This window comes from Pygocentrus nattereri, chromosome 5 (genome assembly GCF_015220715.1).
Source record: "Pygocentrus nattereri isolate fPygNat1 chromosome 5, fPygNat1.pri, whole genome shotgun sequence".
NCBI classification, from domain to species: domain Eukaryota; kingdom Metazoa; phylum Chordata; class Actinopteri; order Characiformes; family Serrasalmidae; genus Pygocentrus; species Pygocentrus nattereri.
This window is the reverse complement of record NC_051215.1, coordinates 38,320,622-38,345,763: the sequence shown is the minus strand read 5'-3', so window position 1 is coordinate 38,345,763 and position 25,142 is coordinate 38,320,622. Positions and strand designations below refer to the sequence as shown.

At 39.5% G+C, this 25,142-nt stretch overlaps 5 protein-coding genes across 6 annotated transcripts; 1 reads left to right on the top strand and 4 right to left on the bottom strand.

The window, feature by feature from the left end:
* Window positions 1-393: 393 nt before the first annotated feature.
* wnt8b (wingless-type MMTV integration site family, member 8b) lies at window positions 394-6,291 on the bottom strand. Its single transcript, XM_017722243.2, has 6 exons — window positions 5,709-6,291; window positions 5,127-5,160; window positions 4,310-4,448; window positions 2,652-2,777; window positions 2,375-2,517; window positions 394-1,199 (listed from the first exon to the last, which is right to left on the bottom strand). Exons 1-6 carry the CDS (start codon window positions 5,777-5,779, stop codon window positions 636-638), a joined length of 1,077 nt encoding a protein of 358 aa, XP_017577732.1. The 5' UTR covers window positions 5,780-6,291; the 3' UTR covers window positions 394-635.
* A 2,601-nt stretch (window positions 6,292-8,892) lies between these two features.
* scdb (stearoyl-CoA desaturase b) lies at window positions 8,893-15,382 on the bottom strand. 2 transcript variants are annotated; one of them, XM_017723494.2, is made up of 6 exons: window positions 15,154-15,382; window positions 14,606-14,857; window positions 13,865-13,995; window positions 13,433-13,638; window positions 11,944-12,176; window positions 8,893-11,433 (listed from the first exon to the last, which is right to left on the bottom strand). In XM_017723494.2, exons 2-6 carry the CDS (start codon window positions 14,835-14,837, stop codon window positions 11,234-11,236), a joined length of 1,002 nt encoding a protein of 333 aa, XP_017578983.1. In that variant the 5' UTR covers window positions 14,838-14,857; window positions 15,154-15,382; the 3' UTR covers window positions 8,893-11,233. The 2 variants fall into 2 exon arrangements, with proteins under 2 accessions (XP_017578983.1, XP_017578976.1); XM_017723487.2 differs by having other exon boundaries at window positions 15,058-15,381.
* A 1,750-nt stretch (window positions 15,383-17,132) lies between these two features.
* On the bottom strand, window positions 17,133-19,236 carry trmt2b (tRNA methyltransferase 2 homolog B). Its single transcript, XM_017723460.2, has one exon. It carries the CDS (start codon window positions 18,945-18,947, stop codon window positions 17,535-17,537), a length of 1,413 nt encoding a protein of 470 aa, XP_017578949.1. The 5' UTR covers window positions 18,948-19,236; the 3' UTR covers window positions 17,133-17,534.
* A 49-nt stretch (window positions 19,237-19,285) lies between these two features.
* dnajb12a (DnaJ heat shock protein family (Hsp40) member B12a) lies at window positions 19,286-23,079 on the top strand. Its single transcript, XM_017723473.2, has 9 exons — window positions 19,286-19,452; window positions 19,886-20,063; window positions 20,231-20,376; window positions 20,488-20,661; window positions 20,818-20,897; window positions 21,106-21,215; window positions 21,381-21,553; window positions 22,091-22,224; window positions 22,487-23,079. Exons 1-8 carry the CDS (start codon window positions 19,320-19,322, stop codon window positions 22,213-22,215), a joined length of 1,119 nt encoding a protein of 372 aa, XP_017578962.1. The 5' UTR covers window positions 19,286-19,319; the 3' UTR covers window positions 22,216-22,224; window positions 22,487-23,079.
* Window positions 23,080-23,348: 269 nt separating this feature from the next.
* Window positions 23,349-24,516, bottom strand: LOC108442278 (DNA damage-inducible transcript 4 protein-like). Its single transcript, XM_017722251.2, has 2 exons — window positions 24,356-24,516; window positions 23,349-24,209 (listed from the first exon to the last, which is right to left on the bottom strand). Exons 1-2 carry the CDS (start codon window positions 24,474-24,476, stop codon window positions 23,773-23,775), a joined length of 558 nt encoding a protein of 185 aa, XP_017577740.1. The 5' UTR covers window positions 24,477-24,516; the 3' UTR covers window positions 23,349-23,772.
* Between the last annotated feature and the right edge of the window lie 626 nt (window positions 24,517-25,142).

Genomic DNA, 25,142 nt, shown 5'->3' with positions numbered 1-25,142 from the left:
CATACCACTAACACAACGGACACCGATTACATAGCTTTAATTATAAAAGTATGGTGGAAAAAATACAAAAGAAAAAAGAACTAGCAAAAATCAAAACACCACTACATAATATATGGGCAATAAATAAACAATATACAAAGTGCTTCATCTTATATACATTTCATTTACAGAATTGACATCCAGTGTGATTATTATCCCAGTTTCAAAATATATATTAGCTGCTTCAAGAGCAACTAATAATTCAGTGAATGGAGAGACCAGAAAGACTTCTGCTGAAGAAATGTTGGAAGACACTATCGTCTAATGTGCTCTATTTTATGGTTAAATGTTTTCAGTGCTATCTTAAAAATGCATTACTAAAGGCATCCAGGTATGTTTGAGTTAGGTCCTTAGAAATATATATCAGTTTGAGGAATATTTGTGAATATAGAAATCCTTTATAAAATATTGATACCATCACAATTTTTTTGTTTGTTTTTTTTTTTCTCATCCATATGCAGTTTAGGTCTTTCCAATAAGTCCAGTATTTTATTGATAATGCATCACCAAAACTTGATGATATCCAAAGGATAATGATATTTATTGTGTTTTTTGTCCATGTTAAAGATTACTCTTTACTATGCTGAATCCTTCCTTTAGTGATTCTTCTTTAAGCGAAGGCTTCTCCTTCGACTTGCACTGTCATTCTTAACCCGTTTGGCTCTCTTCACGCAATAGTACTTGGTAACAGTCTTGCGGCACTGCTCACATTTTACAGCACAGCACCAGTGGAATTTGCAGTTGCAACTAGACACTGTCTCTGCTCTGCGTTCTTCCACGGCCAGTCCACAGTCACTACAGAGCCGCTTACAGCTGCGCTTCTCCCACTTGCTCAGATTCTTGCCCTTCTTCAAGCACTCACGGCCTTCAGTGCCCGGCAGACCCAGTGTGCGGTTTTCCACACAATAGTCAGGAGAATCCTCCAGGTGCACCAGCTCTTTACGAGAGATGGAACTGAATGTTTCTGCAATGGCCCCGCGGCTGGCTGCACTGTTGCCCGCACCTCGTAGAAGGTCCACCTTAATGGCACGGTGGTACTTCTCTTTCAGGTAATTGCCCACTTCCCGAAACTCAGGCAACTGCAGCCAGCACGTCTGGGTGGTGCAGCTGCCGGACACACCGTGGCACTTACATGTCCTCTGCATGGTTCCTTTCACTGCCTGGTTTAAGAAAAGTTCTCAAATTAAAGAAATTACTGATGTGCCTCAGCAAAAAAGTGCATCTCATTCAAGAATTAATTCCATATGAACAATTCCTGACTATCCTTCATTCACTCACCACAGCAGCCTCTTTTCACTGTTTGAGGACATTTTGATTGGATTTGAATTCATCACTTTTCAAGACAGCAGACAATGAACTCTTTATTGGATAGACTATATGTTCAAAACATCCACTTGACAAAAAGAGGAATTCAGCGAGTTAAAGAAGAGCCGGTTCAAGGTTCAGGTCTGAGTGTATTTTTTTCTTCTTTTCAACTTTTGTGCCAACACAATATTTCTTGACTTCAACCGAAACAAACATCTGTCATTTGAAAGGAGGGTTTCTTTTCTCAGGGAGGCATTTGCTCTCGATAGGAGGCGGAATCAAGGTTTCACAGCGAGCTGAATTGTTTGCCACAGGAAAGGGGAGTATTTATTTAGCATGGCCATTGTCAACATGTTTTCTGCCATGGGCATTCCCAATGGTTAATCCATTCAGGAGGAAATGAAAAAAGAATTCTTTTGCATTTTTTTTCAGTTACAATGATGCTCCAGGTGCCACAGTGAGCTGACAAAACCTGCAGACGGGGCACTGGCAGGAAAAACAAAGAGCACTTCAGCTGTATGGATGTGATCCCTGTGGCTCTCTCAAGTGCAACAAAGACCAACATAAATGTAAGATCCTTATTGCAAGAATAAAACTAAACACTTATTTGAGGAGCAACAGAATACAGAACCTTTGCAACGTGTGGCCCCCTAGGTCTTCTAATTAAGCTCGCACCACTGATCCCAAGAATCTTGAGTTGAGGTCTTGTCATAAAGGACATTCACAGGCCATAAATAGGCCCATCTGGTACAGCGCACACACTGGTGGGGGGAACGAGTGGCACCTTGCTTATAAGGCCATGAATGAAACTCTTGGGTGGTAAGTGATCGTTGGAAGCACTGAAAAATGATTCAAAGGGCACTTTACATTCTACTGGTGGCCAAGGGAGCTGCCTACATTTCAAGTCCCATCTCATAGTGCAGGAGTAAATCCCCTACTCTACCAAACTATCTCTAGCACTCTCTCATGAGCTAAAGGCAGTGAGAGGAAATGGAGAACCCTTTTCTGACATTCAGAACGAGAGTAATACCTTGCGTCCCGCTTCATTGTTGTGCAGGTTCATGGCAGCCCGTGCGTCTTGCCCAGTTTCTAGTGCGTCCACAAACTGCTTGGAGATGGCCTCTCCAAAGCCCACATTGTCACTACAGCCTCCCCACAGCCAGCCCTGGCCACCTGAAACATTGCAGCAGGTTTGTTTCAGCACAAGTTGCACATTATGCCTAATATCACAATCGCATATGTATAATAGTGCTTATGTTATTGTCTGTCATAGGGTATCTACTCCTTTATATCTGCAACATGTTTACCTCGCTGACCATTCCTGGTGTCATCACAACCACAGTTGTCAAAGTCACCGAGGCTGCAGTTCCTTGTGAGGGTGTACATGACCCCAGCAGAGCTGATGGCATGGACAAAAGCTGTCTCCCGGTTTGCTGCAAGTAGACACAACCTTGAAATGATATTTCATTTTTGTGCTTCCACTTCTCAGACTTTTGCGTTTGTTGAATCAAACAGTGAAGCGCACAGCTGGCATAAGCTCAGCAGCCTCTCAATTAGACAGGGGTCGGCACTAGACCGGGTCAGGTTCCTTTTTGGCACTTGAGGAATGCCCACTGAAAGGAGCCTAAGGCAAACCTTTGACCCACACCCTTCACATCGAGAGGACATCCATTTCACTCATTCTTGCTGCCACATAGTATCCTTTAGGTGGCCTTTCTATTTACTTTCTAACAGACTAGGTATAATTCATATCAGAGAGTAATGTTTACAGTCATAGTAAACATTGAGAACATTTGTTTTGAGCAATGGTAACATAATTGCTGAATAAAACTGAACAAGTGCTGCTTCTACATATAAAATAACCTCTTAATGAGCAACGGTTTACACACTTCTGTAACCAAAGAATAGCTCCACAAGTTTGCATTGAAGTAACTGTAGTTTCTCAATAATATAAATTTTGTTTTTAAAAATAAAGCTGGCATGTTAAGGGGTTAAAGAAAAGGAAGAACCATGTTAAGCCATGTTTCTTAAATGCAGATACAGTCTTATTTTTTTCAAGCATTTGCATAATTAAATGGGAAGGATGTAAACAAAGTTATTTAGAGTGTGTGTGTATATATATATATATATATATATATATATATGTGTATATATATATATATATATATATATATATATATATATATATGTGTGTATATATATATATATATATATATATATATATATATATATATATATGTATATATATATATATATATATATATATATATATATATAAATATATATATATATGTATATATATATATATATATATATATATATATATATATATATATATATATGGTGATATGAAACAGATGTAAAAATTGCATGCCTCTAAAAGCTCCCTCACAGAAAGTAATTACATAACCTGGTTACAAATAGGCATTATTTCACAATGGTATTGAGAAAAGATGTTTTGTTCTAAAATGATTTGTTTATATATATTCTTGGTGGAGAGGTACATGCAGGAGTTATAATGCAGAATTGACCTAAAAGGAAACCTTTTTTTTATTGACCACTACTATATTATCAATATTATAAAAACTCAGAAGACACAAATAGGTTCACTTGTGGTTTTGGACAATAAATGGAATAGCTATCTATACTTGCAATATAGACATCATGACCCCTGGTTCCTATCACCACCACTGTAAAGCAATCTGAGTCTGTAAGGTTCTCTACAATTAAGCATTTCAGAATAAACCACTGTAAATTACTTTGTTTACATCTCAAGGATCTAATTATGCAGAAATTTTGAAGAATCAGTGGACCTGTCCTAAAGATTTCCAAGCTTAAATAAAGAATATGAAGACATGCTTCCTTACTTGGAAAAATATAGGACTTTATATGTATAGAAGATCTCCAGTACCTGAAATATGATTAAGTAAAGTGCTGAATTTTGGTCAAACTCATACACACTCACCACTTCTGAGTCCACTATGGGTGGAGAGCTGCAGGGCTCGTTCTGGACAGTTCCAACGGTCCCAGGCGAACTGATACTTGCATTCCTCAATCCCACTCTGAGCCCCTGCAGCCACACTGCTTGAATAGATCAGGTAGGCCTAGAAAAGCATGAAAACATTAATCCCATAACAGTTTAATAATGTAGTAATAACGATTAATAACACTAATTTGATATAAATATTTTTCCCTATTTATGTTTTTAAAGTGTAATTAAGCACACATTACACCTAGATAATTAATGACTGGAAGTGGTAATACATACCTCACAGAAAATTCACATTATTCTTCAAGGTTTTAAAGGATGCAGCTTGTTGCGTGAACAAAACTGACCCCAAAAGTAAAGGTCAGCACTTCTTCTGTGGTTCGGTTTTAACTATGTTGCTTGTTGAGACTGTGACTGATACATGCTAATATGTCTCAAGTGGGCTAGGAAAGATTGCACTACAAACGCTCTCACAGGCAACTGGTGTGCTAATGATGACCACCCACCAAACCCCTTTTCCTGGCCACTCAGTTCAACTGGACCCTTCAGAACATAACAATGTGAATGAGTTCAAGTGTGTGAAAACCAATCTTTCCAATCTATCTCAGAGAAGTTACACCCCAGCGTCTGCAGATCACCACCATCATGAAAGTGTTGTATAAGAGAAAAAGTTTGCAGTGTGTTCATTTATCTTAAAATAGTAATCTACTTAGATTATTGAATGCTGGGAGATTTTGAAGACTTTTTTTTTAGATAAAGATCTGGGGGGATGATCAAAAGAATGCTGGCTTACCTTTGGGCCAGTCATCAGGAAATTATTCACTGACCTGGAAGATAGAGCAGCCTATTAACTAAGAGCAAGGGTGTTAGTTCTCACCCATCACCAAATAGTTGTAACTATTTTTTGCATTTATACTCAAAACGTTTTAGGTTCATATCATACAACAGCATTAGAATGAATTAAACAGTTCTCATAAACTCTGTTTCACATCACAATGAGAGATCATAACAGTGACTCAAAAAGGAGAAAGGGAGTTTTAAAAACATTAGAATGACTTCAAACGAAATTCTGCCTTTTGAATGGCTCCAAAAGTTGCCTTAAAAATTATGGCTTGATTTTCTTTTGTGTTAAATACAAAACGTGAAATTCTGGAAATGGATTAAAGAAAAAGAAGGGTTTTTTTTATCCTTTCTTTCTGTACTAGGCCTAATTCTGTTTTAAAATCTCATTTACATTTCGAAATGTAGCCAAAACAATATTTGAAAAGAAAATAATAATAATATAAAGTTTCACAAGTTTTAGTGTAGTTAATGTTAAACCTATAAAAAAAAGAAATCAAATATAAGACACGATAACAGATAAGAAATAACTCACCAACTGCAGCAAGACTTCATGTGAACCATCAGGATGAAAATGTAGTAATAAACGTCCAAATGTATGAACATCCTGAAAGAGGACTGGCAGACGCGTCTTTAGCTTGGAAATAAGCTGCAAGCGAGCTGTAAAGTTACATGCAGGACTCAGAGGCTGGGCTCTCATGTGTGAGCCAAAGGGGGCTCTGAAATGGAGCTGCTCTCATCCCAACAAGAGATTATCTGCTTCATTAAAGATTTTCCCCTTCTTACTGCTTCAGCCAATCAGAACTATTGTACCAAGGAGAGATTGAAATGATCAAAAGGGCACCCCGGGTTCCTCTGGCCCAGCTAGCTGGGAAGAGCTCGCTGTGTTAACAGTTGGAGGGAATGAATATGAAACCGAATGGGATCACTGATCTCCTCGAGTTGGGCCTTCAAACCCCGTCTGAGCAGCAGCCTGAGAGAGCGGACGGGATACAGCAGGCCGGGCCCGTGAGCCGCTCTGCTCGGGGATTACGCGGTTATCGCGGGGATCAAACAGCAGATGTTATTTGGGTTCTGTTTTTGTTGAGGAAATTAGCACAGTTTCAGATTGAATCGTCCTTAACCTAAGACCACCCTTTACGTAGACTGAAAACGGCCGTTCGCTGGTTTGATGAACGCTCCTACCGTTTACTCGGCACTTTTTCGGCCTGGTGTCCGTTGGAAGGAGAATTGTAATGATTAGAGAGTCGAAAACTCTAAATTTAGCCTACCCAACGCGATTAATCCTCTACAGACTCGCTGTAATCCACGCCAAATAGTCTAACCTGTCAAATGAAAACGTCTGCAAACAAATCCCCTGGATGGAACAGACAAATTAAGAGCGCAAACTAAGCAGACACTGAGGCAGATCCATATAAACAAACGAATGTGGGCATTTGCTGTTAATCCGGACAGAAGCACAGCTCTGCTGTGTGAAGCTGCCCTGGCCGTTCCTGCAGCTTCTCTCTGCTTCTTTTTCTCCGGAGAAAATCAGGATTAAGGAAAGTTATCCGGGAGATTCCGACAGACCTTTTCGGATTATGCGCTGAAAGGGTTTAATGAGGCTGATGTGGGAACCAACATGTAAAAAGTGGCAGAATCATCACATTTGCTAAAGGCACTGCAGTGTTTTTATCTAATCAGCTAATTGAATTGACACACACGCGAGAAAACAACGGCCGTCTTTCTAAGTCATCTCGAAACCTAAAAAGAAATATTTCCGAGAATTCGGCTACATCTCATAGAGCTGACCACAGCCAGACTTCATACAGCTAAAACCTCTGCTTTTGAGACAGAAATGTGAGGAAAAAGCTGGAACAAATGTTCACTAAACCTTATTTCATAAATCGTTAGAAATGTATGTTCAGAAAAAGACGGATGGACCACTAGGAGGGGAGGGATGGGCGAGAAAGGGGGGGTTTATTCCCATAGAGTTCGTATTATTGTCATAAAGCTTGATTAAGAGAAAATAAAATGATCAGAAAAAACACACACTTATAAAAATGCTTTAAAAGGTGGTTCTTCAAGAGTTCTTCAGTAAAGGCAGTGGTTCTATTTAGAACCAGGACTTCTGTATAGAACCATTTAAGGCGTAAATGGTTCCGTGGACGGTAAAATGGAGAATGTGTTGTATACGGTTCTACATAACACATTTCTAAAAACTGTTCCACATAGAAATGGTTCTGCTGTTGTTACAAGCTTGACATCATTAAAATAGCAGAACATTTTTCGTGCTATTTAGAACCCTCTTCAAAAAGCTCTACAACACATTCTCCATCGGTCTAAAGGACCATTTCTACATATGGAACTAATAGATCTTAACAGAACCACTACCTTCAATAAAGGACCCTTGAAGAACCATCTTTCTTAAGAGTGTGCCTCAGTATTAAACTCCTACACAGCAATAAACTTTTAGAGTTTAATTGTTGAATCAGTTAAATCGTTACAACATACACATTTAATTAATCAACCTGACACAAATAACACCACTTTACACAGAACCACTAATAATAATAATAATAATAATAATAATAATAAATATAGCCGCAAGCGGCGATGAGCGGGTTCAAGCACGTACAAGCAGTACCAGCCCTTCAGCAGTTTAGCCCATCCGGCGTAAAAAGGCCTCAAGCTGTTTGAATCTTGTTCAAAGGACCGAAATAGAACCGAAATGATGCCCTTTAGGTGTAGAGCAGCTCAGTGAAACTGGGTCAGAATCAGTCAAAAGGCCTCAATATGATATCATTATTGATCAAGGACTAAAACCATAGACGTCCACCAGGTTTTGGTCAGAATGACCTTTTGACCTCTGTATAATAAGCCTTTGTATAGTGAAATCTTTGAACAAATAAGGCAAAATACCAGACAAGCTGTACAATTTTTGACATGACATGCAATTAGAAAGTTGTTCAGTTGAGTGAACTGAGTCATATGGCACCAATTGTTTGTTAATCAACCTTGTAATAACATTGTAACAGCAATTAAATTGATTTTGAAGTGTTTTTGAGTGCTGAAGTGCCCCCTAAGGGCCAATCTGGACAAAAAGTTGTATACACCCTTAATGTCTCAGTGTGCAATGATGCTCTCCCGAGTTTTCTGATACCAGAAAATTGAGGATTGAGTGAAAATTGTAGGACTAGTTCACAAAAGTAAGTTTTGCATATTATGCAAATTAGCTAAGTGGGCGGAGCTAAATGGTGTCAGCAGCAAAGTTGTTTGTCTTGACCCAAGGAATGAGCCACAAAAAGAATTTTGTCTGTGCACATCTCGGTTTAGGAGTTATGAAGCAAAACGTGTTTTGGTGCTCTATAGCGCCCCCCTTTGGCCGATCGGGGTCATTTTTGCTGTGGGGCGAGATGCACACAAACTACACCTAGCCACCATGTTTGGTGTCTGGATGGCTTACGGTCTCTTCTCCACAACCACTTTTTCAGGAGAAAAAGAATAATAATAATAAGAAGAAAAAAATATGAGCAAAAGCAATAATAATAATAAGTGACGATATTTATGAGAATGCAGGTCCTACTGTTTTTTTGTGTGGTGTAGTAGCCAGTTGCACTCAGAAGATGGCGCCAGTGAACCGCTGCTACTTGTAATATCATCCCACTTCACAGCACTTATGTCTCTGGTAGGGAAACTGAGGCTACATGGCAGTACATGATTGATAGTCCAAAGAAAAATAAAGCTTTCTTCAATTTTTATTCAATTAAGAAAACAGCACTATTAATAATGATCATAAACTCACAGCACAACTCGCAAAATTCTTCTTTCTACAGAAAATTTGCTTCATTCATTGGTACACAAAGTGAACATTCCTTGAAAATCTGCCTGTTTTAAGCCTCTCAGAACACATCATCAGTGTAAAATACTGAGAAATAGTAACAAATTTCAATTATACATTTGTGTTCAGTAAAATTATCAGTAATTAATGCGAGAAAGCATTGTATATGTAGCCTTAATAAAGAGCTCTCAACTTTTTAATATTTTCTGTAGACTAATAAAGACCAGCTGCAGCTTCATTATAGTCATTCATAAGTTAGACAGATACCAACAGTAAAGCTCAGCTAATAATAAAGCCTGGTACCAATACAAAATGCATCTAAAATTTGGTCTACAGCAAACAATACACATTATTTATCAAGCACTTGCACCTTAAGAAGTGCATTTTAACATGGTCACCTGTAGAAAGGCTTAGGAACTGTATGCTGTAACAGTGGAATCTGATCTTAACAGCAAAGGGCTGGTGTGGCTGCAGGTTTTCATTCCAAACAAGCAGTTGCTCACCCGAGTCCATGTGTTGAATCAGTTGGTCTTAGTCTTAAAACATGTGCGCTCCTGCTTTGTTGGAATGAACACATGCAACCTCACTGGCCCTTTGTAGATAAGACTAGACACCCTTGTTCTACAAGTAACTGAGCATGCAGGATATGTGAATAATGAAATAATCATTTTCTACTGACCTAAAAAAGAGTTGGTACAGGTCTTACAGCAAAACTAGGAGATATGTCTGTCACCACTGTTACAATAATAGACATACACTTTTACTTGTTGAATAGGGTTTAAATAGTCTTTTATAGTTCATTCCTGTTTATAAAAGTAGTTTATGCGATTACCGGCACTAAAGCCAGAAGATTTCTCAGCTCATCTGAAATCCGAAATGAGAAAAACACATTTTATCCTGAATTTCATTTGTACTGTAAAAGAAAAAAAAGCTAATAAATAAATAAATAAATAAATTGGGGTGAATTTTGGGATTACTGAGCCTCAAAAACTATAAGACATTATGCCACTAAGCTTCCTAAAAAGACTCCCAGAAAAACACCTTGACTGAATATATTTGGAACATAATCAGAACCTTTTTGTCTAAAGGTTTGTCATAAAAGGAGCAATAGTTATCCAGAAAAATAACTTTTTTATTAACTGGCTCTTAAATATAGTCCTCTATAGGTGATACTGCAGGGCTGTTTTGCCTCCAAAGCACATAGGAACCTTGTTAGGTTACACACAACATGACAGACTTCTAGGATATCATGTCTCTGATGGGATGCTAAAATAAGGTGATGTAAAGTCCCTGTGAAACTTGTTGGCAGAGCTGAAGAAAATGTGAGGGCTAAGAGCTCTTAAGATATTGTGGATGGCAGAATGGTCTCAGATCACGTTTTCATGATACAGATGAAGGCCCAAAGGAATCTAACAGAATGTGCAAAATACTAAATTCAGGGGCACCAATAAACAAGATGTCTTTTCCAGGGGGGGGTAGTTTTGAGTTAAAAGTGTCACAGTAAGTTTCTCATCGCCTAGAACACATTTTAAAAACCAAGTTTACCCAGCATTTTTATACTAGTTGGGGGTCTCTGTACTAGTTGTCTATATTAACATAGACTATGGAATTAGCTTTCACCATTCAATTACACTGAGTTCAAACTCAGTGAGAACAAAAAAAATCTCTTACCTCTTAGAACTAAAAAGCAGCTTTAAAGCATCAAATATTTTCAGTTTAGTTTCACATCAAATCGTATCATCTAAAAATGTAACCTAATGTATTTAAATGTAAACCAGAAATATCAAGAGATTAATAGCACAAACATGTGATGTTATATAAGCTGGAATTGCATACACAACTTGCATAGTTTATAGGAATGATTTTCTTAAATTAAAGCTGGATGTTATCATTTAAACAGATAGCGGCACTTCTTAGGTCTTCCGAGAGAGAGAGTGCCCTGACATGGCACAGAACTGTTTAGGCAATACTGTTACAACTCCTGCTTCAGAGGCAGTGCGAGAGCTAGGTATGTTACCCTAATCAAACTCTGTGCCGGAACTAAAAGGACTACAGTTTGATAATGGATTTCAAAAACTTAAACAGTGGTCCTAAAGCCGGTATTAGCCTGCAAACTAGATAGGAATCCCTAATTCATTGTAAGAGTGGAGACATCACTAGGACCTTCATTGCACACTCACTGCAAATTAAAAAAAGGCTTTCTCATCACATGTTCTGGCTTCTGAAGTAGCATAAGTAACTTAGCCACTTTTGTGACTGCCATCACCAGTGCGCTGTATCCGGGCCAAGACTGTGTCATGAGCCACCTTCTTGCAGTCCGTAGCCAGGCCAAAGTGGCACATAAGATCAATAAATGATTTTGTGATATTCAGCCGACTGCCATATTCACTGGCAGCGTAGTCATGAGGAAATGTGTGGTGGTAGTTGTGGAAGCCTTCTCCTGAAATGGAATAAACAAGATGTCATCCAACTGTCACATATATATGAGAAAAATGCAAAGCTGTCTGATGGTTCTACAGATAAAATGGGTTATGATAAAGTAATCTGTTGAAGTTGTTTTTTTTACTGCTATCAGAACTGAAACATGTCAAACTAAACATCTGAACTATCACAAACATGCACCGTTATCACAAACCAAGGCGGACAGCCCAGCTTTCACCAAACAAACATGCCTTAACAGTAAATCTGAAGGGTTGTGGCTGTGTTTCCACTGATAACATTAAAGCACTGCTTAGAATGTTTCATCAGGTCTGTGTGTTAGCACAGAATCCCATGCTTTGCTCTCATTACAGACTTATCTATAGCCTTTTTACCTTTTTTGTGTGCGCATATGCTATATAAATGCATCAGGTACAGGTAGTAACAGATTTTAAACACCGAGTTTGTTGAATTCATCAATGTGAGGTTACAAAAACACCAGGTACAATGGAAGAAAACATTGAGCACCTACCTACAGCACTGAAGGCAACAAATTTGTTCTCTCTGGGGTTAATGTTGCTGTCGTAGGGCCTCATACCCCACATGTGGGCAGCACTGTTGACCAGCCAGGTGGCATTAAGGACCAGAGTGTATCTCAGCAGGCACGGGATAAAGTAAGCCACCCACAAACTCTCCCCCCAGAAGCACCAGGGCACCAAGGTGGGGACGAGGAAGCACATCACCACTACAGACAGCTTATAGTACCTAAAGGAACAGTGAAGAAGGCCCATGATGGTATTTTTATTTATTTATTTATTTATTGTATTTAAGTTCTTATTAGGCAGTAAAGGAAAATAGAGAACACCACATAGAGGCTACACAGTGAACATATTTTAGAGGTCATCATTTTGATATTAAAGAAATATGAAGTGCTTGAGCATTCTTTTGACAATCTATTGACAAAGAATCTGTCGACAAGAACCTCATGCTAGGACACATTTTGCAGATCTGAATTATGTTACTGTGTTTAAAAAAGAAAGTAACATCTAGAAAAAAAATAGCTAAAAATGCTGACAAACTGGTCACTGTTCCACTATGTGATTTGGCAACTCTCTGAAATATGTTCTGAGGGCATCCTTTGACCAGTAGACTTTAGAAGTGTTAATCCCTTTTTTCAAAGAGGTTCAGGACTGTTGCGGGACTGCATCCAAGAGAATGGATCGGGTGACTCTGCTCATTCACTGGCTGTGGCCTGATGTACACTTTGCCAGAGGCGGTGGCTTTTCTCAGTAGGACAGGCCACAGAGGTGTGAGAAAAATATCAGGAGGAAAAGAGGTTACAACCCTGTCTGCATCACTTCGTACAGTGTGTTAATGCTAACATTCTTGCAGCTTTTAGTCCACATTAAGGGCTGTATTTCTAAAAAGCAATTCAATGCAATTGACATTGTGAGATTGCTGTGGCCCAAAGGCACCTGTCATTAACTTCCTTGTTAAACTAAAACATTGTTGTATAAACCACACCTTTTTATGGACACAGGGTTGAGGGCAAAACTTTTAACGTCACGTTCAAATGCTCAGATTTAAAAAGTCTATAAATACAGAAAACAAGTAGCCATTTCTGAGTCATTAGAAAGAGTTGGGTGGTATCAACATTCTCATAATTCTTGTGCAGTGATGAAACATTACATCAGTGAATTATATGGGATAGGGCTTTATCGGAAACGTGTAGTGTGCAACAGCTAAAACTTCAGAATTTTAAATATAATGTTATCATAGGTTAGATAATGAGCTGAAAATCCATGAAACAAATTGAAATGAACATCTGCTTTGCTGCTGCTAGCAGAAAATACAGTTATGTACTTGGTAGGTCAGCTATCTACAAATTAAATCCGATTTGGTAAATTAATCCTAGTATTTGTTCCTTTCCACAAATTACAAGGATTTGGAGTAACAACAGGCTAGACGATAGCTTTCAGTCCAATACAAAAATTTACAAGTTCCACAGCACAAGTTCTTACCTTCTCTGGAACATGACAACTGCATCTGCCTTGAGGTCACTGAGGTCCAGCTTGCTTCCTTTCTCAATCACGTCTGGGTGCTTACGAACCAGCAGCCATCCAATGTGAGCAAAGAAGAACCCTCTTGCAGCATTATGTGGGTCTGCATTGGTCTCGGAAAACTTATGATGGGCGCGGTGGTCTCTAGCCCACTCATAGATATCATTCTGGACACATATCAAAAATAGTGATGATCAATCAGGTCCAACTGAGTAAAACGCATTGTGAAAAATAGTAAGGCTTGTACAGTACTTTGTTGCCTATATGTCATTATAGTGCATGGCATTATTTTTGCAGTAGATCACTGAGGCACATCTCTGTTCACAAAGTCTATCCATTTGACATCTGAACACCTGATCTGTGATTTAATCGCTATCCTGAAAAGCCGGTTACCTGAAAAGCCATGGAGTTTGCAATGGCTAGGAAGATTCTTAGTGGCAGTTTAGCTTTGTAGGACCTGTGGCTCCAGAGTCGATGAACTCCTGCTGTTATCCCCAGAGCACTTATCATGAAACACACACTTGCTGTAAAGAGAAGGGGGCAATAAATTAAGATGTTACATTAGCCCTTAGTGTACAGTTGTTCCTGTGTTATTTACGTCTACATTGCTTGGAGGTGTGCTTGGCCTCCTCAGAGATGTTTTGCAGGAATGCTGAATGTCTCTCTATGTGTTTGCAGACAAGGCTGCTTAGACTGAGAGATCCCAGTGGAGAAAGACGTACTGTTATGAGCCTGACAAGCGCACAATGGATGGCCTATTGGAATGCTGATTGTGCATTGTTCAGTGGGTGAAATATTATGCAGTGCAACGATGCCAATAGAAAGAGAAACGTCTTTCACATAAACAAACTAGGGAAAAAATGACAAAATTAGGTATATTCTAAATCTAAAACAGGACAAGAGAACCAGCAAACAATGTGATAAAAGTAGGATCTCTGCTCCAATATCTATGTGACTATGTCTTCATGCCATCCTGGGTGAAAGAACAGCACTGGAATGCTCCCTCGCTCCAATACATGACCCATCACTATATGACCGCTCAATGAGCTCTTGGCCTAAACAAGAGCATAATATGCTCATGTCGGTCAATGTTAGCATACTGGATTATGGAATAAACTCTAAGAGCACACTCACACCATAGCAAGGTTAAAGCAGAGGCGGCGGTGATGGTGATCAGCCCATAAACAGCTCCGACGTGAAGCAACGTCATCAGAACTACGTTTCTCCACACTATCTGCTTTGGATAACTCGGATCCCGTCTCTCCTTGTAAGATTCATCAAGAACATCATCCATTAGCGTTCCTTCGGCCATTTCATCGACGTTTCGTTGCCTAGTTTGGACAGAATTCCTTTCGGTGGCAGTCATATTTTCACAATGTCGATCGCCTGCAGCGAGACATAAAGCATCATTATTCTCAGAGAAATGCGACACCAACACAACAGGAAATAAACATCAGGGTAACATTTTGTCCTATATGGGTGGGTCCCGGCATCCTAATGTGGGCCAGCGGAGCGATGACCGTCGAGCTCTGCAGAAAGCACAATATCATAAACGCTGCTTCACAAATTCGGTCTTATCCGCTTACCTTCGGTGTCACACAATTTCCAGTCAACAATTCATCGAGCTGGGCACGTCCGGAGGGACCAGATGAAGACAATGGGCTTTCACTGAGCTTGCTTACCTAAGTCGCTGGCCGTTTTTTGGTACGTCGTTTAAATGGTTGCAATTGGCTGGGAGGGAATGGATGCCACCTAGCCTTTCCAGTTTCATTGGTTGCCTGCTCATCTGATGTTCACGCTGAAAGCCACAATCTAAACAATCTGGTTTTTTTCTCTTTCTCTCTCTCCCGGTGACTATTCTCTGCAGCCCATCTAGAATGACACGAGTTGCAGCATACAGAGGGAGAGAGAGAGAGAGAGAGAGAGAGAGAGACAGAGAGAGAGAGAGAGAGAGAGAGAGAGAGAGAGAGAGAGAGACAGACGAGGTCGTTGTCTGCAGTGACTCAGTCCTTGTCCAAGAGTAACCCTGCGCAAATGTAGGTCAATGCACTTTAACACTGTTCCACAATTTACAATAAAATGCTTGGCATGTTGTGGTCATTATAAAGAATGGTGGATTCTGTCTTGTTGTATGACTTGTTTTTTAGGTAGGAGGGCCAATCATTAAACAAACGATCTAATAAAAAAAAACAAAAAAACATGAATTCACATCATCACACGCACGTATGTATAGCTGCAAAAATAGTCTATTTTGAATTCAATGTTTTTGTGATGACCTGTCCAGGGTGTATCCTTCCTTCCAGCCTAAGACTGCTGGGATAGGCTCCAGCTCCACCCACGACCCAGAAGGACAAGCAGTTTAGAATAGGTGTCTGTCTGTGTGTGTGTTTGTGTAATGTCACAAAAAAAACAATGCATTTACATATATCTCCCTATTGAGTATACAACTGTGTAGCCCCACCCATTCAAGTTGAAGCTTTAAGGAGTACTCAAGCCTGGACTGATCTCTCACTGATGAGATAATTTACATAAATCAGTCTTAAATTCAACATGAATTGGAAATCAGAAAGCATTCTTTTTCCTCAACATGACCTATTTCTGAGTGAAACTGGCTATTCAGGCAGGAAATTATTGTGGGCATGACATGGCTTTATTCCTTAAGGCTGACTGGAGCGTGAGAAGCAAACTTTCTGAAACAAACACAGAGTCAATGGATCAAAGATTATAGTTAGACAAGAATTTGGTTTTTGAATAATATGACACAATGGATTACATGTAATGCAGCCAAGGACATGGTAACTAACAAGGTAATAAAAGATTCTGATTTCAGCCTAAATTCTAAAGGATAAAAAGAGGCTATGAAATATGGAAATACAGAAATGAAGGTAGATTGCATTGGCATTCATTTCCATATTAATCTGCAAAAACTTTGATAAGACGCAAAACATCTTAAGCACATTACATCTAGTACCCACAACCTTGAACAGACACTTTTCTACTGTAGCATCCCTACTATGGCCACTCTACTGAACTGTCAACAAATGACAGAACATTTGTTTTTCTTAAGTTCATACATTAGAAACTGACTACCTTTGGTCAAGGATAACCCAATCCATTGTACCAGTTTTTGACCATGTGTATAGAAAGAACTGATGCAGCTATCTAATTCAGTAAACTCCCCTTTTCTGCTCACTCGCAAGTTTGTGGTTTGGGGCACTGGTCACTACTACTCCAGTCCTGGAGGACCAGTGTCCAGTACAATTTGGTAGCTTCTCTATTCAAACACACCCATCAAACCTGGCAATTAACAGATGAGTGTAAACAGGTGTGTTTAAACAAGTTAGTCATCAAACTGTCCAGAAAACTGACCATCTAGGACCTAAGGTGTGTAACCCTGTTTTAAAATGACCTTTCAATGATGTCATGTAAGGTGTCAAACAACTTTTTATATGCCCATAGAACCCAATTCTAAGTACATTTTAAAGTAACAATTATGTTTAAGTAAATTTGAAATCAAATGATTTGAAGAAAGTCAAGCCTTTTTTTCTGGCAAACCTTCCAAAGGTCAAGTTGCAAAGGGTGTAAAAGCATACTCTATATAATACACATTACTCATGTTTTGTCATATTTTAGTAGAAAATCAAACTTTTACTTTTGTGCTACTATGTGTAATGGTTATGCTGAACATGCATGTGCATTATTAAACCAAATGAGAAACACATGGGATCAGCATTCTGGACTAAAGAAACAGGTTTTATGCAGCGACAATGAAACTTGACCACTATAAACAACTTTACAGTGTTGGCTTCCTTTGAAATATGCTTGTAATTAAATGTATTACACAATAAATTGTGTGAGATTGTCATAAAAATACAGGAAATGACATTAGCAAATAAAACATGAAGCGATAAACCATAGTCTCTTCTAAACATGTTAAACTGCAAAATTCTTTAAAAGTACCAGCAACACTTCCAGTCCTTGGTTAATATGTATGTCAATATTCATTAGGAATTCTACTCTAAAACATGATTTATTTTTTCCTGATCAGGGATGAGGTTTTTGGTTATCGTTCAAAGACAAGCACCAATTCACAGTGAGGTGTGTGTGGAAACATGTCCACTGGGACAGCTATAGTTGGTGTAAAGGCCTCTCCAGTGATCTTCTTCTGCCAATCTGATTTCCCACAAAGCTCCCTGAAGTTCCTCATTGCTTCTCCTTCTGGTTTGCAGGATATGTAGATAAGTCTCTGTATATCTGAGTGGTTCCGCAGGGCACGGATCACTCTATAATGCAGGCCTGCCCTAGAAGGATTCACAATAGCTGTGAGCCCCCCATCAGAGCACAAAGTGGGTATCAGTTTTGGAAGAATAACCTCTGCTTTTCCAGAGAGAAACTCACAGTTCTCAATGCCATTTAGTGCTGCATTATGTTTCGCATCCTCCACAGCCTGCTCAATGAGCTCAACCCCAATGACCTTCTTCATTCTTGAGGATAATGAAATACCAATAGCTCCTGTACCACAGCACACATCCAAGAGAGTTCCATTCCCACAGGCCTTGTTCAGCTCTGCTACAGTATTATACAGGGCCTCAGCTGCACCTCTGTTCACCTGAAAGAAGGAATCTGCAGAGATGCGGAACTTGAAGCCAAGGATCTCCTCGTAGATATGAGGTACCCCATGCAGAAGCTGGTATGGAGACTCTTTGTGACTACATCGGGTCATGGTACTTTCCTGGAAATAAAGAGAGTCCAGCTGGCAAACGGCCCCAGGACCTTTTGTGAAGTACTCTACTACAGCTGCTTTATGGACACTCAACTCTTCAGACGTCAGGTTTTGTGGATGGAAGTACACTATAGCCATAGTGCTACCAGCAGAGTTTGTTCTCACTGTAATTTCTCTCCAGTGCCCCCCATCATGAAACAGAATGCACGGCTTCAGTGGTGAGGCACGTATAAAATCTTCATAACACCTTCCAACCAATTTGTGATTTGATGGCATGTTAAGCAGATGGTCACCATGAACACAGACAATGTTCCGACCTTTCCCAGTGCCTATGTAAAGCCCTACAGTCTTTGGATTTCCATCGACTCCTCTGTTGACGGAGAATGTTGATTTATTGCGGTATCCATCCCTCACTGGAGAGGGGACTATGGGCAGTAGAGGAAAAGTAAGCTCCCCCTTATTGCATGTGCCCACCACATTTGACATCTGAAGCAAGATTTTGAGCTGCTGTTCCTGTTTCCACTGGAGCTGCTCCTCATACCCCAGTCTCCACAGAGGAGTCACAATATCAGCTAACCTTTCCTCCCAGGACAGAGTCTCCCAACCTGGAGATCTGTGCTGCTTTACTCTTCTTTTCTTTTCAGTACTGGTTGCAGAACCTGAACTGCAGTTAACTGCTGCACAGCTAACAGGTGCTCTCGCTAGGTCACCAGCACGCTGCAACAGCTCTGAGAATATCTTACTCATACGCATTTTAAGGATACGATTGAATGTTAAACCAATATAGGCTGGTAAGCCTGGAGTAAACCGAAGAGTCGATACTGACACACCACTGAAAATCCCTTTTAGGTCTTGTTTGTCTTAGTCTGGGTCTTGGATACCAGTCCTCAGGGAAATCTGGGTACACTATACTCGCTCGGGCAAACAGCCTTCGTGTCTAAGAAATGTTTCGGCATTTTGGACACAGTAAACTTTAGGAGAAATAAAAAGCGACCCCGCAATCTTCTGCCTCTTTCCTCGTAGTGCAGTGCAGTAGCTCACAGACCGTGACGCGTTATTTTCGCCCGCTGTTTTCAGCAACGTCATTACGCGGCGCCTCAGAGCCAGTGGAGTTCCGCTGTCGCAATGGAATCAAACAAGGACGAAGCGGAGCGCTGCATCGAGATTTCTCTCACAGCGCTGAGGGACAACCAGCCCGACAGAGCCAGGAGGTTTCTGGAGAAGGCGCAGAAGTTATTTCCCACTGAGAAGGCGAGACGTAAGTGAATATCTGTCTGGAGTGTCACAGCAAGGCAGATAAGAGGCCACTTGAGAAGCAAATCTAGCTAACGTTAGCTTAGCTGCCCAATTGGCTAGCATTAACCACACAGCTAACGTCAGCTTCTTCTTGCGCGCATGAACCTTCGTTTTATGATTTTTCCCTTTTCGTTCGTGTTTATGTGTCACGACATCATCTCAGCTAGTACTGCACCAGCAGCCAGACCCTCGAGCTTAGCTGCTGTGCTGATAAAATGCCTTTATATTAGATGTGAATATGAACGATGGATGTGCGCCTGCTTCCTTGTTTATGTTGTAAACACGGTCCTCCTGAAGACTTCCTGCACTTTAGTGTGTCTATTTCTAAGCGTTTGTGATTCAAAGATTCTCGTAGTGTCTTGGACGTACTTGTCTCACTGAAATTGTCCTTTTAGGATTATTAGAATCTATAGCTCAGAATGGAAAATCACATGGCAGTGATAATAACTGTGGAGAAAGTGACGGCGCTGGAGTAAGGCACAGAACTAACAATGCTGGAGATCAGACCACGGGAGAAAGTGCCACAGATGGAGCCAAGTCATACACACCGGATCAACTGGATGCAGTCAAAAGGTTTGTTTGTTTTGACTGTATTTTATTTTTTCTGATTTACCGAGAGCATTTAAACTTGATTACCAATCAGATTTATTTATACAACCAGTATTTAATCAGATATACTTGTACTTCCTTGTGTGGTTACTTACGTTTTTCCTTTGTCTTGTTATATGTCTTTTACTTAGGATAAAAAAGTGCAAAGACTATTATGAAATTCTTGGAGTTAGCAAAGATGCCTCAGAAGATGACCTGAAAAAAGCATACAGAAAACTAGCTTTGAAATTCCATCCTGATAAAAATCATGCCCCTGGTGCTACAGAGGCGTTTAAAGGTAAAAGTCTTGTTTATGCTTTTGAACTTTTTAACTTTTCTGCCATTTGGAATGTCTACATTTGACGGTTTGAAGCAACATATTTTCCTTTTATCACCGTTTTGGTCATAGCTATAGGAAATGCATATGCGGTTCTTAGTAACACTGAGAAGCGGAAGCAGTATGACCTTTATGGGGAGGAGAAAGTCCACCAATCACGCCATGGCCATTCTCATCGTGGCTTTGAGGCAGATATTTCCCCTGAGGACCTCTTCAACATGTTCTTTGGAGGTGGATTTCCATCTAGTAAGTAGGACATAAATGTGGTAATATTAGGTATCATAAGTTTAATGCCAATTAAAATGGCTTTACAAATCCCTGTTGGCAGCTTTGAGGAACTCAGTTGCCATATGCAAATCATTGGCGTATTAAATTTGTGTCATTTCTTTGCACTCTTCTTAGGTAATGTCCATGTCTACAGCAATGGCAGGATGAGATTTGGGCATAACCACAGGCAAGAACGAAGAGAACAGCAGAGAGATGTAAGTGGCTGTACTCTTTAAATATTTTGTAACTTTTAATGAACATCAAATAACATCGTATACATATTTCCAAATGTGTGCATGTACAAGATAGTGAGTTTCTCTGTGCTTCAATCTGTTTCACAGATTGTTACAATGCTCTTAATCATGCACAACAACTAAACGATATATAACGATTTCCTATGTTTTTTTTTTTTTTATGAACTAGGGAAGCCTTGCTTTGTTTGTTCAGCTGATGCCCATCCTCATCCTCATCATAGTTTCAGCCCTCAGCCAAATGATGGTGTCCAGCCCTCCTTACAGTCTTAGCCACAGTCCGTAAGTTTGCGCTGCCTTTTTTATTAACAGCATTTGCCTTGTTTTCAACCTCAGTTACACACCTTCAGTTACTATTGTTAATTTAAAGTGGTTGGCTTATGAAAGGAACAACATTTGATCAGTGTCCTTCAAATTCCTAACAATTTAACATTTAATATTCTGCAGGTCTTCAGGCCACACAAACAGGCGACAAACTGCTACTCTGAAGGTGCCTTACTATGTGGGTGACCACTTTTCAGAGGAATATAGTGGAAAAAGTCTCAAGAACATTGAACAGAGTGTGGAGGAGGACTACATTTCAAACCTTAGAAACAATTGCTGGAAAGAAAAACAACAAAGTAAGTCCTGTCAATCTTGCATAGTTTTTTTTTTGCACTCTTTGGGCATCCAGTAAAAGCACTGACAGCTATGTAGCAGCGCTCACACCAAACATAATTTAAAATTTGCCTGGCAAGAAAAAGCTAATTCACTTGATTTTAAAAGGATATGGGAACATAACAACACCAGAAGCAAATTCCTTTTTTAATTTCACCTTGCGGTTTTGCTCGGCCAAAAAAACAGCAGGACTGTTGTCCGGTTTGACCATGGCTTAAGTCTCTTATGCCATATGACATAACTGATTGCATTTTCATTGGTAAGAAAGGACAGTGAGAGATCATATTGTCTCTCCTCCAGTGTACCACACAAATGGACATCTGCATGGATGTGCTATGGTAGACAATTTAGCATTGTTCTTCAGGTGTGTTGAGATATTTAACAGTGGCTAGTATTTAGTTTGTATAAATGAATAATAAAGAAAAATAATGAATGTGTGCAGTTTGTTATCTTGAAGATTGGAAACGTTTGGGACTTAAATTATGTGTTTATGCTTGCAGAGGAAGGATTGTTATATCGAGCACGTTATTTTGGAGACTCAGACCTTTACCAAAGGGCACAGAAAATGGGAACACCCAGTTGCTCAAAGCTCTCAGACATTCAAGTCTTGTTACATGGACACTGAGAGTCAAGCGTAAGTTATGAAACTTTTCATTTTGGTACAGTCAAACAACCAGATTAACCAATTTTTTTTTTTAAATCTATGTATAGCAAGTGATTATAACTAAATTGCTTTCAAAATATGCCTTTTTAAATGAAAATGTATATTTCACTGAAATGGTCACACGAAACTAAATGAATTTTGGCGTAAATTAAATGTCCGAGAGGAAATTTAAGTGAATGTCTGGTTTTCCATAAATACCATGTTTCATCTGACCCTTTTTCCATTCATGTAGGTCCTGTGAACGTCTGTTTTGAAGGTGACCAAGTATAGACATATTCTGCTCTCACCAAACTTTCACTGAAAGTAGAGTGGGAATTTGCACCAGGAAAAGCAAAAATAGTCTGTATCTGTGCGGCGGTGGGCTCGCATTTGTCTTTCCTCTCCCTTATGATGTTGGCAACTTTGCACATCATTGGGTAGATATTGCTGAAATCTGGAAAATGGGTTAAAAAACAATTCATTTGAAAATAACTGGTGATATATTATGGATTTGGAGATACACAAAACATTATGTAACTGTATTCTGAACGGTAAGCTATGCTATTAGCTTAATGCTTTTCTTTTCAGTCTGTGCACCCCAATTCCATTGTAAGCAATTCTTAGTACCCTGAATTTGGGTTATCTGAGCCACTCAAGATTTTTAGTATTTCTTTGGACCTGTATTATTTGACAGCAAGAACTTGGTGAATTCAAATTTAAGTTGTTGCCATTCCTTATTTAATTCATTGTTCATTGTAGATTTGCTTGTTGGATTTTTTTTAAATAAGCATTTGAGATTAATGAAAGAATTTTGATCTGTATTTATTAAAATTGAATCATCCCAGATCTGCGTCTAACTTTATTATCAAGAACAATGTTTCTTGTCTCATTATACAATTATCTCTGTAATTACACATTATTTCTGCGAAATGGAAGATGTGAGTTTGACTCTAAGAATTTGTATCTTGTTTAAGAAGAGCCTAGCATTTGCATTTTTAGCATTTGCATGTATTTAAGTGCACAATTTTTTGTGAAGTATTTGGCAACTCTTGTACTTCACTTAATTTAGAATACTTTGATAGTCTGAACAATATGGCATTATTAAAATTGTGTGTAGATAGTACAGTAATTTACAGTTTGCCTTAATCATGTAATGTTTACCATCTAGGCATATTAAAGTGAAATGAAAACAAATGTATCAGTTAAATTGGGTATGCTCAGATTCAAAATATGACAAACATACTCCATCAAATAGTGAAGTTTATTTTGTGTCAATGTTCCAGCGTAACCAAGGCACTTTAGTATTCAACAAATCACAAAGTATATCATAAAAATGTCCTTTTTAAGGAAGTTCAAAAAGCTGCCATTTGTCCAATAACGGACATTATATAAAGACATTCCTAGCATTGCTTGACCTGAGTTGGCATGTCTGCCAGTGAAGCATATGGTAGAACCCATACATAAAAATTTGGAAACATTTTCTTAAATAAGAAAAAAAATTGCAAAGCCCTTTCTCCCTCTGAGATCAATATCTTCGGGTCACAATTCATCTATGTAAACTTCAGCTGAGCTGTAAAGCTTCCTTTTGACTGCCGTGAAGCCTGTGCTAAGTCTGATGGAATTACTAAGCCTTCTGGTAAACTTTGGCCACAGTCCTCCAAGATCTGGCCGCAGCAAAAAAGTGACGTGAAAAGTTGGCACAGTGCATTGGTCCACAGACAACTGTCCGACGCTCTGATAGGACCCGTTATTCTCTATACACAGGTCTATTAGAGCTCCTCTCAGACCGCAGGGTTCTCCAGCAGCCAGGTGGAGGAGCTCATGTCTAATGTGCTCGAGTAACTGATGAGGAACAAGAAGCCTGGACCACCCCATGGCTCTGGCACTGGCCTCGCCAAGAATTTCAGAGAGATTATCCAAAGTCTCAGCACACAGCGCCTCCTCAAAGGGGTCTTCTGAAAGCACCGATGAACATCCTAAAAAAAAAAAAAAAGGATGAGTTGGTGTTTTAGTCAGTTTTAATTGTTTGCTGATGTTTTTTTCAGACGTAATATAACAAGTACTATATGTAACTTGAAAGCCCCAGTAATTTCACAACATGCAAATTAAAATAATAAAATACCTGAATCTCGTTTCTCAGAGCAGTCGAGTGATGTTGCATCGGCGTGGTTAGACTCGAACAGTTTTTGCACCACTCTTCCCCATGACAGACGCGTTGAAGACTCGGACGCTGAGCAGCTCATTGTAAGTTCAGCAGTGCTGTGCCAAGGCCTCAGGCTTGTGGTGTGGTCCAGAAGTGCAGCTCAGAGCAGGGCGAGTCAAAACATATTTATACGGAGCGGAGGGGAGCCCCGCCCCTCACATTTCTCAACCAATCAGTTTTCAGGGCACGTTCCAAGCGTCCCATTCTGCCTGGAGACGCTGTTGGGCTATTGACTGTTTTCACCCTGAACTGACCGAAATACACATCAATGGGGGGTAAAACTAGCCTGCACTGATTATTACACCACAAATCTTACGGCTGTCTCACCACACTGGATAAAATCCATTCTGCGTAGTTTCGACATCACAACCTACGAAGTTCATTACACATGAGAAATGATGTGAGCAAAAGCTCCAAACGTGCTAGAACATTTGGTTGACTTGTGGGGGTGGGGGGACGGTACGTGTGTTTCAGTCAGTAACACATTTGGCAGAAACGTGTAAACTTTTTACCTACAGAAAAAACGATGTAAAATAGTAATGAACAAGCTGGAAGTTCACAAATAACACCAATTAGCTCTACTGGTTGTATTCATTTACATTCATTCACTAATGTATTCAAAGGTAGTTAAGTTTACTTAATTACATGTACTAGTTCAGTGCATATAACTGAGTAAATAGTACAATTGTGATGTATTTGTACCTTT